This window comes from Phoxinus phoxinus, assembly GCF_949152265.1.
Source record: "Phoxinus phoxinus genome assembly, chromosome: 6".
In the NCBI taxonomy this organism is placed as follows: Eukaryota; Metazoa; Chordata; class Actinopteri; order Cypriniformes; family Leuciscidae; genus Phoxinus; species Phoxinus phoxinus.
This window is the reverse complement of record NC_136881.1, coordinates 3,250,312-3,268,327: the sequence shown is the minus strand read 5'-3', so window position 1 is coordinate 3,268,327 and position 18,016 is coordinate 3,250,312. Positions and strand designations below refer to the sequence as shown.

Here is an 18,016-nt window from a genome sequence, read left to right as displayed (position 1 = left end):
ACGTAGCTTGCTGTATTTAAGCAACTTCATAAATATGAAATATGAAATTTAAATAGCAGCTTCAAGGCCTGCCAAGCAAGTTAACTGTAAAATGCCCTTAGCCTAAACAAGTGAAAACAACAAAAGCAGGAGAAAGTCACAGAGAGACGCTCGTCTCACTCCCAGATGGATATTTTAATGAAGTTAGATAAGTAGTAAGTCTTTACTTTAGGATAAGAAACAGCACATCAGTCTGTTTATACTGGCATTAAGAGAGCTTCGAAAAAAACGTGAATGTTTTACTACATATGAAGAAGATATGTGGTGCTTTTTGTGCGTGTGCGTGTGTAGCTGTGATTACCTCACACACACACACCGGAGTCAGACAAAGATGGAGAGACTCAAGAAGAAGTGACAACATGTAGAAGCAACAGGACGTCTCTGAATGGTTAGTTGATGAATTTATGTTGCTGATGTGGAGTTAAATATCTTCAATTAGCATATTCTGTCATGATAATCTATAAATCGCTCGTATAGGAACTGTTGTGAGATGCACACAGAGTGACTTTCTATTGCATGTGAAAAGACAGATGCTAAAGTTTGAGCTGACTCACAAATGTGCTCGACTACAACAACTCTTCCTCTTCTCAACATGGACTGTGTTCCCGGGGGCGGGGCTTATGTAAATTTAGGGTTGGTGATGTCACTAACCCGGGAGGAATGTCGTGTAGTTCCTACCAGCCGTTTGTTGTAGTCCTTAAAAAGCGATTTCTTTAATAGCAAATATCTTCCTTTGCTTTGAACTTTGAGCGTTGTAACTTTGCAGATGTTGTTTATGATCAAACAGCAACATTACACACTAACTACAGTTAGAAAAGTCAAATCATAATCAACCACTCCTTTAAAATAATAAAATAACACTTTACTTTGAACTTGTCACTTTGAACTGAAATGGCAAATCTGCCAGAGATAAATAAATAGATAAATGTTTAATTTAGTTTTCCAGTCAAGCGAAACTTGTCATTTTAGCTGTCACACACAAACACACCGAAGCGTAACTGCCAGTCTTTAACATCACAGCTGAGAAGACATGGACACTGTTAATTCCTGTGATTCCCAGAACAATTATCCAGAGTCCCTCCCTTCGGATTGGAGGTTCTAATCGGCATCGATTCCTTTCTGAACCCATGAGCGTGATCGTCCCTGTTCTGCGAGTAAACGACCCTAAAATACTGTGTTCGTGCTGCAAGGACAAATGAGCCCTCAGTCCTGTTCGGAGGAGCCATGTTTGATTACAGTCGGCATGAAACGGAAGTTGTGATAATCTTTTCTTCTCTATAGTGTCGTATATCTGAGTGACACGGCTTCTGGAACAACAACAACAAATGTGGGCGGGGCTTGATTTTGTCTGTGGGGAATTGATTGGATGGTTGTGGTTTGCTATTGGTGGATCTCGTGTGAGTGACAGGTATGAAGTTTGTTCCACTGTTCTAAAACTATTAAAAACTTTGTTAAATTTAAATAAAGCTAAACTAAATGAAAATGAGAAATGTTTGTTTATATATATATATATATATATATATAATAAAAATATCAAATGCACAATAATTCAAATTAAACAAAAATTAAAAGGAAAATAATATTTTAAATTATTCATAATATGTTAAAATATAAAATAATACTAGACCATTTAATTGACATGTAAAGTGACCAATCAGATTTAAATTGCTGGTTTCAAGCGATATATTTTAATTTTATTGCAAAATATGCATACACTCTTAGAAAAAAAACAAGCTGGGTTGTACAACCCATGGTTGGGTCAAATATGGCTAAACCCAATCGTTGGATTAAAAATCTTAAATTATTTTTTTAAACCCAACAGTTGGGTTTTTCCATTTTTGACCCAAGCATGGGTTGAAACAACCAAATATATTATTCAAAACATATTCACATATGTAATTTAGAGCGTAGGGTGAAGGAGTTGGCTGTTTTTTGTGGAGCTTCTTTGGAGTGGGCGGAGCTAACAAGATCGTTTCGCTCTGATTGGTGTAATGTTCTGTGCAGCATTATGGGTAATGTAGTTTTTCATCACGAATTCCACAGTTAAAAACTATTGCTTTATAACTAAGTGGGCTGGCGGCTTCAAAAGAAGCAAACACTATCAATTAACAGCCGTGTAGCTCACAGTATGCTTGTCTTTAAAGGCCTATAAGTTATTACTTAAAATCCATTTCCCTATGGAGAACTCAATATACATGAGACGGTCAGCGGACGGAGACTATAGCGAACTTATACAGTAACTAATTATACAGCTGCTGTAAAGATAAGAGAGGTGGTCGTAACGTTTTAAGCGGCACACTCGTTAATGGAAATGTGAATTAGAAAAATCACAGGAGGAGGGCTGGCGTTTATGTACAACACGAGTTATAAAATTATGAAAATCTGTATTGGGCTTTGATGCACTAGAAACAACCTGGTCTAATTGATTTGGATATTCTAATTACATTTCTCCAGTCTCATGTCTCATTAGCAAACGTAAAAATAGAGGGCGAGTAAAAGCTGACATTAATTCAAGCAATCTGCCCATGGGATTCACGAATAAAACACACACACACACACACACACACATATAATGGAAGAGCTCATTACATGCGCACAATCACGCTTAAAGGCTGACTCAGCGTTCCTCTGTTTACATCAGTTCGAGACCTTGCGTGTCTCCTCGGTACAGGGGATTGTGGGTCACAGTGATGGCCTGTCTCTGGACACACACACGGTAGAGAGAGACACACAGTGATGGCTGCCGGTGTCAGATCAGATGATTGGAAAGGGAATCGGAAATAGGATATCCTGGACACTCTTGGACCAATCCAGCTCTGATATGACCGAAGAAAGCAGAATTAAAGGAATTCATATATTGATAGCAATAATATAACATATACTGTACATTATATTCCATGTCTCTTTAATATGGGTTTGTATGAGGAACAGACCAAAATGTAGGTCATTGGTCACTTCGTTGTCATCAAAAATGTTTTAATACACTAGATATATTTTTTTACAATTTTACAAGTGTGTGTGTGTGTGTGTGTGTGTGTGTGTGTGTGTGTGTGTGTGTGTGTGTGTGTGTGTGTGTGTGTGTGTGTGTGTGTGTGTGTGTGTGTGTGTGTGTGTGTGTGTGTGTGTGTGTGTGTGTGTGTGTATAATGACATGTGTATTACACTGGTATTACAACTTAAAAGTGTTTATGAGGACATTTCATGAGTCCTGATAATTCAAATAGCTTAAAAAACATACAAAAACAATGTTTTATTAAAAATGTAAAAATGCAGAATGTTTCCTGTGATGGGCAGGTTTAGGGATAGGGGCAGTGTGTGTGTGCGCGTGCGTGTGTGTGTGTATGTGTGTACAAATATATAAAAAAGTAACTAATTATATATTTTTTACTTGTTTAAAAATCAATACATTATAATGACAATTAATTATCATAATTAGTGTATATATATATATATATATATATATATATACACTGTATATATATATATATATAGCAATTAATTCAAATAATAATTTTTTATTTCAATATTTATGTATTTGAAATAAAAAAAATTGTAATGTGGCATTAAAATGAATTAATAATTTATAATCTATTCATTTATTACTTATATATATATATATATATATATATATATATATATATATATATATATATATATATATAAATAATTGCACACATTTATAATAATTACAATTATGAAATTATTGCTACAATTATATTATTTATTTAACAAATATGTATATATTTGTTGTACATATATAAATGTATATTTTACATAAACATGTATTTGTTTTTTGGGTGAACAATGTTAGATTTATCGTCCAGCAAGTGAACGGTGCATCTGATCACTTGAAGCGCACCTCTCCTCAACACACACACACACACACACACACACACACACACGAGCTGAGGGCATTAATGTAGACTGCGGGTCTGTTTGTGTCAGCTGTTTTCCAGCAGCTTTGATTGTGGCTCATCCAATCAGACTGTAGAGAACTTTAACTATCCTCTCTGTTTTATAATAGACTTGAATCTATCATGTGGTCATTTAGTGCTGGTGTTAGCAGCTCCACTGAAATGAAAAGTGGCCTTAGATAAAAAGCACACGATGATCAAGAGCCGGCCCTTCATATCAAGCACCCTTTGCTCAATTGGTATTGATTACTGCAGCTTTTAATGTATTAATCACGACCTCTCCTGCAGCCCGGCCCTGTTCACAGCATCTAATATTAAAACCCTGCTGCTGTCTGACCCTCATGCCCAATCTAAATTCAATTTGTGCAACTGTACAAATGTCTTTGTTGTTGGTAATGATGTTATCAGCGCAGTTCCAGAAGCCCCAAATCCTCGCCACAATAGCGGAGGCTGATCGCTGTGTTTGTTTGTGCCGTCCCGAGGGAAGCTTAGGCTTTAATTAATAATTTGGTCAGATTTCAGAGAGAGGCATGCCTTCTTTTGCCCTCCATCATTTTCTGACACCAACTTATTAACAAGGATTTCTAGCTCCATCTAGTGCTTGAACCGGCGAGGGCAGCGTCGAGTTAATATATGCAATGTTTGTGCTAGTGCTGTTTAGATATTCATAGAAATTCACAACAAGGCGGAGCAACAACTCAAAGCATAAGAAAACAAATTGCATTTACACTGCCTGTGATGTGTGTTTTCCACCGCGCGCAAACACTGCGGCACATGATGCAGAATGATGTAGTTGAAAATGTCTTGCCGCTTCGCTTCAGAGTGCAATTAATTTATTTGCTGTTTTTAAACATGAATAGTTTATCGCACATATTCTGTGCATGCTGTGTATATTTTCTCTATGAATACTCGGATGATCTTAAGCATTTGTCTATTTACACTATATGTGAAATGTTGTATACCACAATGCAATGCGCTTAATTCAACACTTCATATTTACCTAAATAAATATATATGCTTCTTAATTTTAAGTCAAATACTGGACCTTTGAATCTGATCAGAGGAATAATTATTTTGTATATATAAATACACACACACATGCATGTATATATTTGAGAAATATTTGCATTTATATACTGCAGATTTATATTATATATAAATAGAACTATTTTTTATATAAATAACAAAAATTTTTTTAAATATATACATGCATGTGTGTGTGTTTATATATACAAAATAATTATACACAATACACACACATATATTGTGTAAACATAAACTTTTATTTTGGATTCGATTAATCCCGATTAATCGTTCACAGCCCTATTTCAAGAAGACAACATCTTGACAGGCCATCGTTGTAAGTAATAATCTAGATTGCCCTTCTTAAATAAAGGTTAAAAGGCGTTTGCTGTATCCAGCTTGGACTCAAACACATTATTTGCATATGACAGAGTATTGATGTGACCGCAGACCTCATCGAATCTCAGATCAGATCATCTCTGCTCTGTACGGCTCAAGTGCAGATGATAATTTTCAATCTGTTTGTCTTCTGGAGTGTGGCGCACTTCATTAATAAAATCAATTAGCGTGCCCTCATAACGGCGTATTGATTTACATCACACCATTTATTACTCTAGTCTCTATGGAAACGTCACATGTAGCGTTTTGACATCCTGTCAGATTATACGACCACAACTAGTCCACAGAAAGCTCATTAACTAGTTTAACCGCCAGACATCCACACTCAAACACATTCCCAATCTCAATAAATTCTGGATCCTGCCACTTCTCATAAGAGATCAATCTATTTTTCAGTCCCATATACAAAGTTCTGTCATTAAATTCTAGATGGCGCAGACTAATGTGTCCTCAAACTCAAACTGCTTACAATTCCATCATTATCTATAGGGCACAGCTGATTGGATCCAATGAGCTCGCTGCTCAACTTTCAAATACGTGGTAGTTAGCAATGCAGCACGCTTTCAGAATCCCTCCACCTTCCCCAGCTCCACTTGTATAGATCTGCTATGGGTGATTCATATATGCTATATTGTACAGCAGCAGCATGTCTTTCTTGACAGAAATAACAGCAGCAGCAATAACATCAGCAGCAACAATAACAGCAATAATCAGCAGCAACAATAACAGCAACAATAATCAGCAACAACAATAACCGCAGCAGCAACAATAACAGCAACAATAATCAGCAGCAACAATAACCGCAGCAGCAACAATAACAGCAACAATAATCAGCAGCAACAATAACCGCAATAATCAGCAGCAACAATAATCATCAGCAACAATAACAGCAATAATCAGCAACAACAATAACCACAGCAGCAACAATAACAGCAACAATAATCAGCAGCAACAATAACAGCAATAATCAGCAACAACAATAACCACAGCAGCAACAATAACAGCAACAATAATCAGCAGCAACAATAACAGCAATAATCAGCAACAACAATAACCACAGCAGCAACAATAACAGCAACAATAATCAGCAGCAACAATAACAGCAATAATAATCAGCAGCAACAATAACCGCAGCAGCAACAATAACAGCAACAATAATCAGCAGCAACAATAACAGCAATAATAATCAGCAGCAACAATAACCGCAGCAGCAACAATAACAGCAACAATAATCAGCAGCAACAATAACAGCAACAATAATCAGCAGCAACCATAACCGCAGCAGCAACAATAACAACAATAATCAGCAGCTACAATTACAGCAACAATAACAGCAGCGTATCAGAACTATTCTGCCAAGACCAAATATATCAACATTGTTATATCCATTTTCATGCCAAACACTTAGAGCGGTGTCACAACATAAATGTTTTTCCTCTATATACACGAACAATAAAGCAGGCAAGCGAAGCTCTTGGTCCCTTGTGATCTGAATTCTAGCAGAAAAAGACTAATTGCGATTATAGACAAACCCGCCCTGTAAATGAGTCCTAATTTCCCACCGTTTTCAGCCAAGCAGGAAAACTAGACTCAGAAAGAGCTCTCTCTGAATCTATTATACTGTCTTTCCTCAGAGAATCGACTGAAATAATGTGCAATCCAACATGCATTAAACATCTTTAGGGCTTGATTGAAGCTTTTTGAGTGTTCGGAGGTGGAGAAGACAAGAACAACGCTCTTGCTCTTTTAGTAAACAGAAGAAGAAAAAACCTGTGACTTTACGAAATCAGAGAGACTCAAATGTAGCAAATATTCATTACAATGCAACATGGAAACACATTAGCATAAATTTGAACCGTATGAGTTAATTTGTGAAATTATGCCGCATAAACAAGCAATCCAGTGTTAAAAGGCATCCTGCAGGATGGCAAAGGTCTTGTTAGAGAAGAGCTGGTGAATAAATGCGCGATCATGTGACGCTCGATGAACCGGATGGTGCGGCCGTGTCCTTGTTGGTTTGACTCTCCAACATCTGGCTGTGTTTGTAATAATGAGTGTAACATCACCATCTCACCTCTGAATGACGCTTCAGCAGATGGCACAATATGATCTGGCTTTATTGTTATGATTTTACTCAGTTTTAAACCCTCACAGTGTGACGTGAGCTAATGTTGGAGATCATGAGCTCCTATAATCATCAAGCATGGAGGATCATAACTAAAGTAATTGGGTTTTATTTTCTTCATGCTTCATTATTGGAGATGAGACATATTCATGGAGCAATTTCAGTTTGCAACTAATTCTACTTATTTAAAACTAATAGAAAATAAACTGCTATAATGTGTAGTCTTACCCAGTGTTATTTTAATTTCATTCATTTAGTATTATAAGTAATTAATTCCTGATTTTCCTTGAAAAAGTAAAGAGATTACTCTTCATTTTTCTGTAATTTAATTAGTTACTTCTGTTGTAATCGCAGTAAATACTGTATAGACTATAGAACAATTTTGTATGAAACAATAGTGTTTAGCATCAAAACTTTACATTTAATGTTCAAATAAATGTTAATGCATAATCTTTCTTTAAATACTGGTCAGTTCAAGAATAATTTATGCAATTTTATATTATATATTTTAATTAATTTTTAATGGCTATTCTTGTATTGCTCTGTGTAATTTACTTAACATTTATTAGTTTTTATTTTTAGATTTTAATTTTAGTATTTTGTATGAGTTTTGCTCTTCGGTCATTGGACTCTTTTTTATGTTTTTTTTTTTTTTTTTTTTTTACTTAAAAGGTTTTGGCACTTGCTGTGTAAACAAACACACAAAAAATCATGAACATGATTCAAAAAGGTGCTGAAAATCGGTCACACTTGTGTTGTTCGCAGTCAAACATGAGCGGATTGGAAATTAATGGGAAACGGGAAACGGTACATCTGGTAATCTGCCACGTGTCGTCTTTAAGAGATCAAACTGAATTCTTCACATTTTAAGTTGGAAAAGTTGGAAAATTAATTTTCAGGTCTGTTTAAAAAGTGAAAAAAACGGATTTTAACTACTGCATACAATTAATTTAGTACAATCAAATAAAATATGAAATAAAAAAACGTTATCAAACTAAAACATATACGCTATTTTGACCGCCACGCAGCTGTCCCGGTTAGTTCAGATGAAGATCGGCTCAAACGGTTTCCACAAACTAAAGGTTTTTTAATAAGACAAACTCGTGTAATTCAAAGGCGATAACAGAGTGAGTACACAAACAATACCAGAAAACAACTGAATGAAAGGAGGAACTTAAATACACACTGGTGATGAGACAATGACAAACAGCTGTGAGGATTAATGAGTCTCCATGGCAACTAACTAAAGGCGGGAAACTGGGAACAATGGAAACATAGGAAACCAGTGACTGATGATGAATGCAAACTAAAAGTTCTTGAAAACTAAACTAAACACACAGATTGTGACTGACAGCACCAGAGGGTTAAATACGTCCATTGAGTTTATTTCAGTTTTAATTTTAGTAAACAAAAATTCAGTCTCTCTCTGCTGCAGTCTCTCTTTTTTTTTCTTTTTTTTTAACGTCAATTTTCAAGGACAAAGGAATTTTTGCTCCAAAAATCGTATGATTCATAATTTAGTTTTTCATGACCATTTGGAAATGTAAATGTGGACGCGTATTTATGTCTGTCTGAAGTTAAAATGTTAGTTTTGTTTGGATGTGGTTGTGTCAGTGTGGGTCAGTCATAACCTGTTGACACGTGTGTGTGTGTGTGTGTGTGTGTGTGTGTGTGTGTGTGTGTGTGTGTGTGTGTGTGTGTGTGTGTGTGTGTGTGTGTGTGTGTGTGTGTGTGTGTGTGGTCTCTCACTCACAGTGATGTCAGATATCGTCATGTTTCTATAGCCTGATTGACACATCCAGAACCTCCAGAAACACTATCACACCAACACACACATCTGTACACCTATACGTAGTACACATACGTCTCTTTTGTTTACTAAAGACTGTTTATTTTATAAAACATACAGTAAAAAACAGTGAAAGATTACAATTTAAAATAGCTGTTTTCTATGTGAATACATGTTAAAATGTAATTTATTCCTGTGATCAAATTTTCAGCATCATTACTCCAGTCTCAGGCCACATTTACACATAGCCGGGTATTTAGAGAAACGAATATTTCTCCCCCTCCGTTTTCAATAATAACATCGTGCACACAACCCGCATAAATACGCCGTCGAGCGCCTTTATAACTATGCCAAACCTATGGGCGGCAGTGTAGGGAGAAGGATAAAGCCATGCAAGCCAATCAGAATCCTCAGAATCGACAAGAGAGAACCTAAAACCCCGTTTCTCCCAGTTGACACGACAACATATAACCGGCGTTTTCAGAAATCTCCACTTTGGCCGGAGTTTTTAGAAATAATCGTTTTCTGGGATAAAAACGGCGTTTTCGTGTAAATGACAGGCCAAAACGCAGAGAAATATCTGCGTTTTCCCATCGTGTAAACGGGGCCTCAGTGTCACATGACCCTTCAGAAAGGATCCTTATTTCCAGGTTTAAATGGTTGAAAGCCCCAGATGTCCACTGTGGTCTCAGTGTTTTGGAGCTCAACCCGTGTGTCTATGAGCTGACCGCATCTTCCAAGCATCATATGCTGCATATATACATGAATAAATCAGTGGATATACAGTAAACGGCTCATTGAACTCCGTGATGTTTTGCACCGTCAGCCGTTTCGTCATGTAATCTGCTCTATCCATCTTTTTCAAGCTCTGTGACTTTTATTAAAATGAGAAAATCTCCAATGCGCCGTAAATGTCCTGCGGGCGTCTAAACATTAATGAGAGTCAAATCATTTCACAGAAATATTCATATGTGTTTTATATGCTTGTTTGACATATAAATAAAAATATTTTACTCTTCACATTTCATGGATTATTTTATCTTAAAGCACTTTTTTTTTTTTAATAAAAACATGTTAATTCATATTCACACCACACGTGTCAAAAAAAAAATATTAGCCTATTGGTCTGACAATTATCGATCACTTGGTAGGAGAAATGTTTTCGTAAAATTAAGTAGCCTATACAAAAATTGTAATGATTTTTTAGATAGGGCTGCACAAAACATGTATATATTGAAAAATAAGATGTATTTATTGTAAATGTATGTATTTATTTATATCTATATTAATTTAAAGTTTGAATCTCTTTCTCTCAGTATTCCAGCGGTGTGGTGACACACAGACCGACCTCAAGATGGCGCTATTTCACTACTATACTAGTTAACAACACAATGTTATTGAAATAACATTAATAATAATATTAGTAATAATATCGCATTTTAAACATGAACAGTGTTAAACATTCATTGTCGTTCATTACTGTGTGTAGTTTGACAAATCTGACAACTATAAACTATATCTTGTTGCCTGTCTGTATAGTAAACCTAAAAAAAAAAAAGTTGTAAATGTGAAACATTTTATAATTTTAAATGAATAACCATCAGTATTAGTAAATATTTTTTCTTACAAAACATAATATTTGTATTGAATAATTACATATTATTAATAATAGCTCAGTGTTAATTGGAGTGTATTAAAATATAGGCTATTTAAATATTAGTAAGTTGTAATATTTTTGGTTTTAATATTGTATAGTGTAGAACGTTTTAATATTTCGATCATATTAATATTGTAACATTTTGATATTAGAAGTAGTACTAATAAATAATGATGCTCAGTTTCTTTGATCTAATGTTGATCTGATTTGTAGACATATGAATATAGTTTACATATCGTAGCAATGAGGCGTCTATGTGTTTATTATATCTATGTAATTTTAGAAATTAAAATCAGAAATTAAAACCATTATAAAGGGACATACAAACAAAATATGACAAGAATACTGGGATATAGCTGATACTGGACGACATTTATAATGTACAAAAACAAGTAGACATAAGCTTTAGGCAGAAATCCAAAAGAAGAAAAGATAATTACTCGACTTAGAATAGATCATGCTGGTTTAAATTTCACATTACACAAAATATGAAAAAAAAAAAAAAAAAGTCCCCATCCTTCCTTACTGTAAAGCTGCTGTCTATACTCCAGTCGAGTAGGTGGCGGTAATGCACCTTTAAGTTGGTTTGCCAACCGCCAATAAAAATTAAAAGAAGAAGATCAAGTTTTCTCATTTTCATATTTTCATCAGAGAATGTCTAATAAGGGGAGAAGGTTCACTCTCACTACACTTCCGGCTTCTGACTGGTTGCAGTTCCACTCTGATTCCATATGAGGGCGCTCACAGGACGAGTGCAGAATGAATGGTGGTCTATGGAGCTATACCCCTCAAAATCCACTTTTCTCAAGATATAATTTTTTGTCTAGTAATTTGAATGTTGTATTCGAAAGGAGATGCAAAGAATTTGCTTATTGCTGGGTGTTAGATTTTTTAGAGTCACTTATTTGCTTTAAAAAGTCTTTCAAAATGTCAATGACGTCATACACATCATACGACCAGAGATACTGCTTTACGGCAATCCTTCAGTCACTTTGGTGTTTTCGCACTCTGCACTTTCTTTTCTCTCGAGGCATCGCCAGCACAGCTGACACAGGTAAACACGCGTGCTAGAAGAGTTTCTGCTAGAATACATTCTGTTCCCGCTTTGGATGCCATGATGCCATCAAGCGGTATCTCTGGTCGTAACCAGTCACTGACCAATCAGCGTTCATTAGCAGAATGCTAGCGTGTTATGGGCAACAACAACTCAACCTGTAAGAAATCGAAAGGACATAAGTACTCGTTTATTCAATTTTCGACCTATAACCCATGTTGAACTTGCCAAACCTACAATCAAATCTGAGATTTCTCAACGGCAATCGGCTGAAAGGGACAAATTTAGCCGTCTAGCCCCATAGACTCCCATTCATTTTGCACTCGGGCGATCGCCCCCAGTGGAACTCTGGTGGAACTACAACCAAAAATTCGGTACAATAGGACTTAATAGGGAGTGAACAGGCTCTCCGTAGACGGGCTCTGTTTTCATCCTTTGGCAGGCGGAAGTAGCGAATACACTGTAGTAGGCTATCATCAGCTTCAGTTCAGGTGATAAACCTGTTCCTCCAAAGTTGAACCAAAATCACAGTTTGATCTGTATAAATGAAAGGATTCGGATTATTGTTGGTAAGAAAGACATTTTTCTTGTCGTTTAGATGTTTATTGAATGGAGAAAAAGGTGACGTGTTTACATGAGAGACATTTTGAAAACATCGAGCAACGAATGCATCATTATATCATAACGATTATTGTTCAGGTTTCATCTAAACTGCGATAATGTCTGATAATCTTCAGTTGTAAATGGAAATTATGACAACTTGGTTTCCCTATATAGGACAAAACTCCCTTTTCTTTCAAGTTTTTGTGACTGTCTGTTGGAATACAAATATATCATATTTGTAAAGGAAAGAATTATCTAAATATTGATATAGTGCATTATAAAATCATGCAAAAATCCAGATATGAAGAATTAAAATGGTGGTGTTTTTCCTACTTATTGGACACTATAACGTCAATACATGTTTTTAGATTAATTTGAAATTAATTTCATTTTTTAATTCATTAAAAAGTGTGTTGCGTCAAGCCAACATTGTACTACACCAACGGACAAATTGAAAGATTTGACATTTCCACGTAGAAAAAAAGACATAGGCCTAGGCCTATAAATGTATTTAACCAGACACTTGGACAAACACATTTCTCCAGTTATTAACACATTAGTAGCCTATTACAGATTTCATATTTAAAAATAAAAGAGTAACATTTCATATCCAGCTGTTGCTCTCAGGCAACATTGTACCATAGTGGAGCACAAGTATTACCAAACCATCATATCATCAGGTTATCATATCCATCTTCATCCTCATCTTCACTCTCACCCTGCAGGATCACTGTCAGTATGACCTCATCTTCCTCATCCTCACCCTCATCAACTGGCAGTTGTGTTTTTTAGGTGCTATAGAAAATGTGCAGATCATAAATATGTGCAGATATAGTATGTGCATTACTATTATTATACTTGCATTACACAATCATGCAAAAGTGCAAATATTTATAACACTTATAAATAACACTTTTCCTTACAAATATAATATATTTTGTTATATATGTCCACTGTGTAAGGCAACCCTGTGTCATGTAACCACTTTCATTAATTAGTATTTGAGTTCTTCTCCCTTAACATAGATTTGACCAATAAATGTGTGTCTAATTTTATAAAAAATAAACTAAAATAGGCAACACCATACCATTGAGGGTTAAAACGCATGCAGATAATAAACTTTCATGATGATAAAGAACTGCAATATCGCGTGAGCCCGATAGAAATCAAAAATATGTTTTGTTGTTTTTTGTAAAGGCTCCGCCCTCTTCTGGAAAGGGGGCGGAGCAGCAGCTCATTTGCATTTAAAGATACACACATGAAAACAGCTTGTTTTTGCTTCCACTCAAAAATGGGCTTTTACATCATGGAATAATAATTTATCTGATCTGTTTATTGTGATTATTTAACCAGTCCGAAAAAAACAACCAAAATCATTTATAATACATTTATAGATGGCTTTATCAGATTTTGAATCATAATGAAGTGTCTCTTTCACCCACAGATCATTGTTAGTGTTTTTCCCGCGGTGCACATGGCGAAAGTCTTCGTGTACGGGACGCTAAAGAAAGGCCAGCCCAACCACTTCAGGATAAAGGACCATGCCAACGGTCAGGCCGAGTTCGTGGCTCACGCTCGCACCGTGGACCGATACCCACTCGTGATCGCAACTAAACACAACTACCCCTTCCTCCTGAACGTCCCCGGGACAGGTCAGCACGTCACCGGAGAGATCTACAGCGTGGACCAGCAGATGCTGGATTACCTGGACTGGTTTGAAGAGTGTCCATTGATGTACCAGCGCTCACTCATCCGGCTGGAGGTGCAGGACGGGCCCGGTGGAGGAGAACACACACCGAAGACTGGAAGTGCAGACGGGCCCGGTGGAGGAGAACACACACCGAAGGCTGGAAGTACAGACGGGCCCGGTGGAGGAGAACACACACCGAAGGCTGGAAGTGCAGACGGGCCCGGTGGAGGAGAACACACACCGAAGGCTGGAAGTACAGACGGGCCCGGTGGAGGAGAACACACACCGAAGGCTGGAAGTGCAGACGGGCCCGGTGGAGGAGAACACACACCGAAGGCTGGAAGTACAGACGGGCCCGGTGGAGGAGAACACACACCGAAGGCTGGAAGTGCAGACGGGCCCGGTGGAGGAGAACACACACCGAAGGCTGGAAGTACAGACGGGCCCGGTGGAGGAGAACACACACCGAAGGCTGGAAGTACAGACGGGCCCGGTGGAGGAGAACACACACCGAAGGCTGGAAGTACAGACGGGCCCGGTGGAGGAGAACACACACCGAAGACTGGAAGTACAGACGGGCCCGGTGGAGGAGAACACACACCGAAGACTGGAAGTACAGACGGGCCCGGTGGAGGAGAACACACACCGAAGACTGGAAGTACAGACGGGCCCGGTGGAGGAGAACACACACCGAAGGCTGGAAGTACAGACGGGCCCGGTGGAGGAGAACACACACCGAAGACTGGAAGTAGTGTCGAGGCCTTTGTGTACAGCACAGAAACATATGAACCCGAGTGGCTCCAAAAACCAACATATGAGAATTATGAGGCTTACGGTGATCACGGGCTGCGCTATGTGTGTAATGAAGACGGATGCCCTGAGTAACATTTACCAGGGTTTTACCACACCTGCCAGTGTCACGAGAATTTCATTAACTTAAATTGAATTTCCCATTCAGGCATTTTACAACAAAACGGTTGTGCATATTGAAGTAACTGTTGTGTGTATTTTTCTGTCCTGTCATGACAGTGAGATTATTTAGCTGTTTTATTTCCTTGCATATGTCCAGTGACAAATGTATGGAATCTCTGAATGGGCCATTTTATTTAATTCTTATTTATTTTTAATTTTTTTGAAGAGCTAAATTTCCTACAGCTTTATTTCTACTGTTTGCAATACACACAAAAGAGAGGGGAAAAAAGTTTTTGATTGGTTTTGGTCATCATGTATTCACATTTCTCAGGGAATCTGTCATAACAGACTTTTCACTTGGTGACGTTGCAATCTTGTTTCCAGATATTTTAACAAGTTTAAACATGAAAATTACCACACAGATTTGGAGGGAGAAAAAATACTGAAATCTATATCAACTTCTGACGATACTGTATAATATCCGCTATGTAAAATGTTATTAGAAGATGTGTTCATTTCTTTACATTTTATTTAGTACCGAAAGCCCCTTTTTAATTTTCGGCACTTGGCAAGTGTTCATTTTGGACCCTGGGTGTTAATGTGGTATCAGATGGCATTATTAATTTAATGCTGTGGTATATAAATATGATAGTTAAACAGCACAGTGGTTTATATGGTACTTCAACACTTTAAAATATTACCATGTTTACAGGGCAATTTTAAATATTCAAATGATGATTCAACTGTAAAAAGAAATGGGAATAATCTGAGAAATATTTATAAAATTATGGAATTTTGAATAAATCCATAGTGCACTACATGTAATATAAAAACACTCCTTGTATATCTAGATATCAGGTGTATCTGTACATATGATGTAGATGAGTTTTCTAAATTGCACTGTAAAAATAAAATCAATAAATTCAAAATCTTTTAATTTTTGTTGTTTTAGAAAATCAATGTAAATGACAACAAATGCAGCACATGCTATATACAGTGGGGAGAACAAGTATTTGATACACTGCAGGTTTTCCTACTTACAAAGTTGCAATTTTTATCATAGGTACTCTTCAACTGTGAGAGACGAAATCTAAAACAAAAATCACATTGTATAATTTTTAAATAATTAATTTGCATTTTATTGCATGACATAAGTATTTGATCACCTACCATCCAGTAAGAATCCCGGCTCTCACAGACCTGTTAGTTTATCTTTAAGAAGCCATCCTGTTCTCCACTCATTACCTGTATTAACTGCACCTGTCCACACACTCAATCAAACAGACACCTGTCCACACACTCAATCAAACAGACACCTGTCCACACACTCAATCAAACAGACACCTGTCCACACACTCAATCAAACAGACACCTGTCCACACACTCAATCAAACAGACACCTGTCCACACACTCAATCAAACAGACACCTGTCCACACACTCAATCAAACAGACACCTGTCCACACACTCAATCAAACAGACACCTGTCCACACACTCAATCAAACAGACACCTGTCCACACACTCAATCAAACAGACACCTGTCCACACACTCAATCAAACAGACACCTGTCCACACACTCAATCAAACAGACACCTGTCCACACACTCGATCAAACAGACACCTGTCCACACACTCGATCAAACAGACACCTGTCCACACACTCGATCAAACAGACACCTGTCCACACACTCGATCAAACAGACACCTGTCCACACACTCGATCAAACAGACACCTGTCCACACACTCAATCAAACAGACACCTGTCCACACACTCAATCAAACAGACACCTGTCCACACACTCAATCAAACAGACACCTGTCCACACACTCAATCAAACAGACACCTGTCCACACACTCAATCAAACAGACACCTGTCCACACGCTCAATCAAACAGACACCTGTCCACACACTCAATCAAACAGACACCTGTCCACACACTCAATCAAACAGACACCTGTCCACACACTCAATCAAACAGACCCCTGTCCACACACTCAATCAAACAGACCCCTGTCCACACACTCAATCAAACAGACCCCTGTCCACACACTCAATCAAACAGACACCTGTCCACACGCTCAATCAAACAGACACCTGTCCACACTCAATCAAACAGACACCTGTCCACACGCTCAATCAAACAGACACCTGTCCACACTCAATCAAACAGACACCTGTCCACACGCTCAATCAAACAGACACCTGTCCACACACTCAATCAAACAGACACCTGTCCACACACTCAATCAAACAGACACCTGTCCACACACTCAATCAAACAGACACCTGTCCACACACTCAATCAAAAAGACACCTGTCCACACACTCGATCAAACAGACACCTGTCCAAACACTCAATCAAACAGACACCTGTCCACACACTCAATCAAACAGACACCTGTCCACACACTCAATCAAACAGACACCTGTCCACACACTCAATCAAACAGACACCTGTCCACACACTCAATCAAAAAGACACCTGTCCACACACTCAATCAAACAGACTCCTATCCACACACTCAATCAAACAGACACCTGTCCACACACTCAATCAAACAGACACCTGTCCACACACTCAATCAAACAGACTCCTATCCACACACTCAATCAAACAGACACCTGTCCACACACTCAATCAAACAGACACCTGTCCACACACTCAATCAAACAGACTCCTATCCACACACTCAATCAAACAGACACCTGTCCACACACTCAATCAAACAGACTCCAACCTCTCCACAATGGCCAAGGCCAGAGAGCTGTGTAAGGACATCAGGGATAAACTGTAGACCTGCACAAG

At 37.6% G+C, this 18,016-nt stretch overlaps 1 protein-coding gene across 2 annotated transcripts; it reads left to right on the top strand.

Annotated features, from left to right (window-relative positions):
• The first annotated feature begins 12,393 nt into the window (after positions 1 to 12,393).
• On the top strand, positions 12,394 to 16,139 carry LOC307000466 (uncharacterized protein). Of its 2 annotated transcripts, XM_079616098.1 has the most exons (3): positions 12,413 to 12,568; positions 14,047 to 14,860; positions 15,042 to 16,139. In XM_079616098.1, exons 1-3 carry the CDS (start codon positions 12,545 to 12,547, stop codon positions 15,230 to 15,232), a joined length of 1,029 nt encoding a protein of 342 aa, XP_079472224.1. In that variant the 5' UTR covers positions 12,413 to 12,544; the 3' UTR covers positions 15,233 to 16,139. The 2 variants fall into 2 exon arrangements, with proteins under 2 accessions (XP_079472223.1, XP_079472224.1); XM_079616097.1 differs by having other exon boundaries at positions 12,394 to 12,568; positions 14,047 to 16,139.
• Positions 16,140 to 18,016: the final 1,877 nt, after the last annotated feature.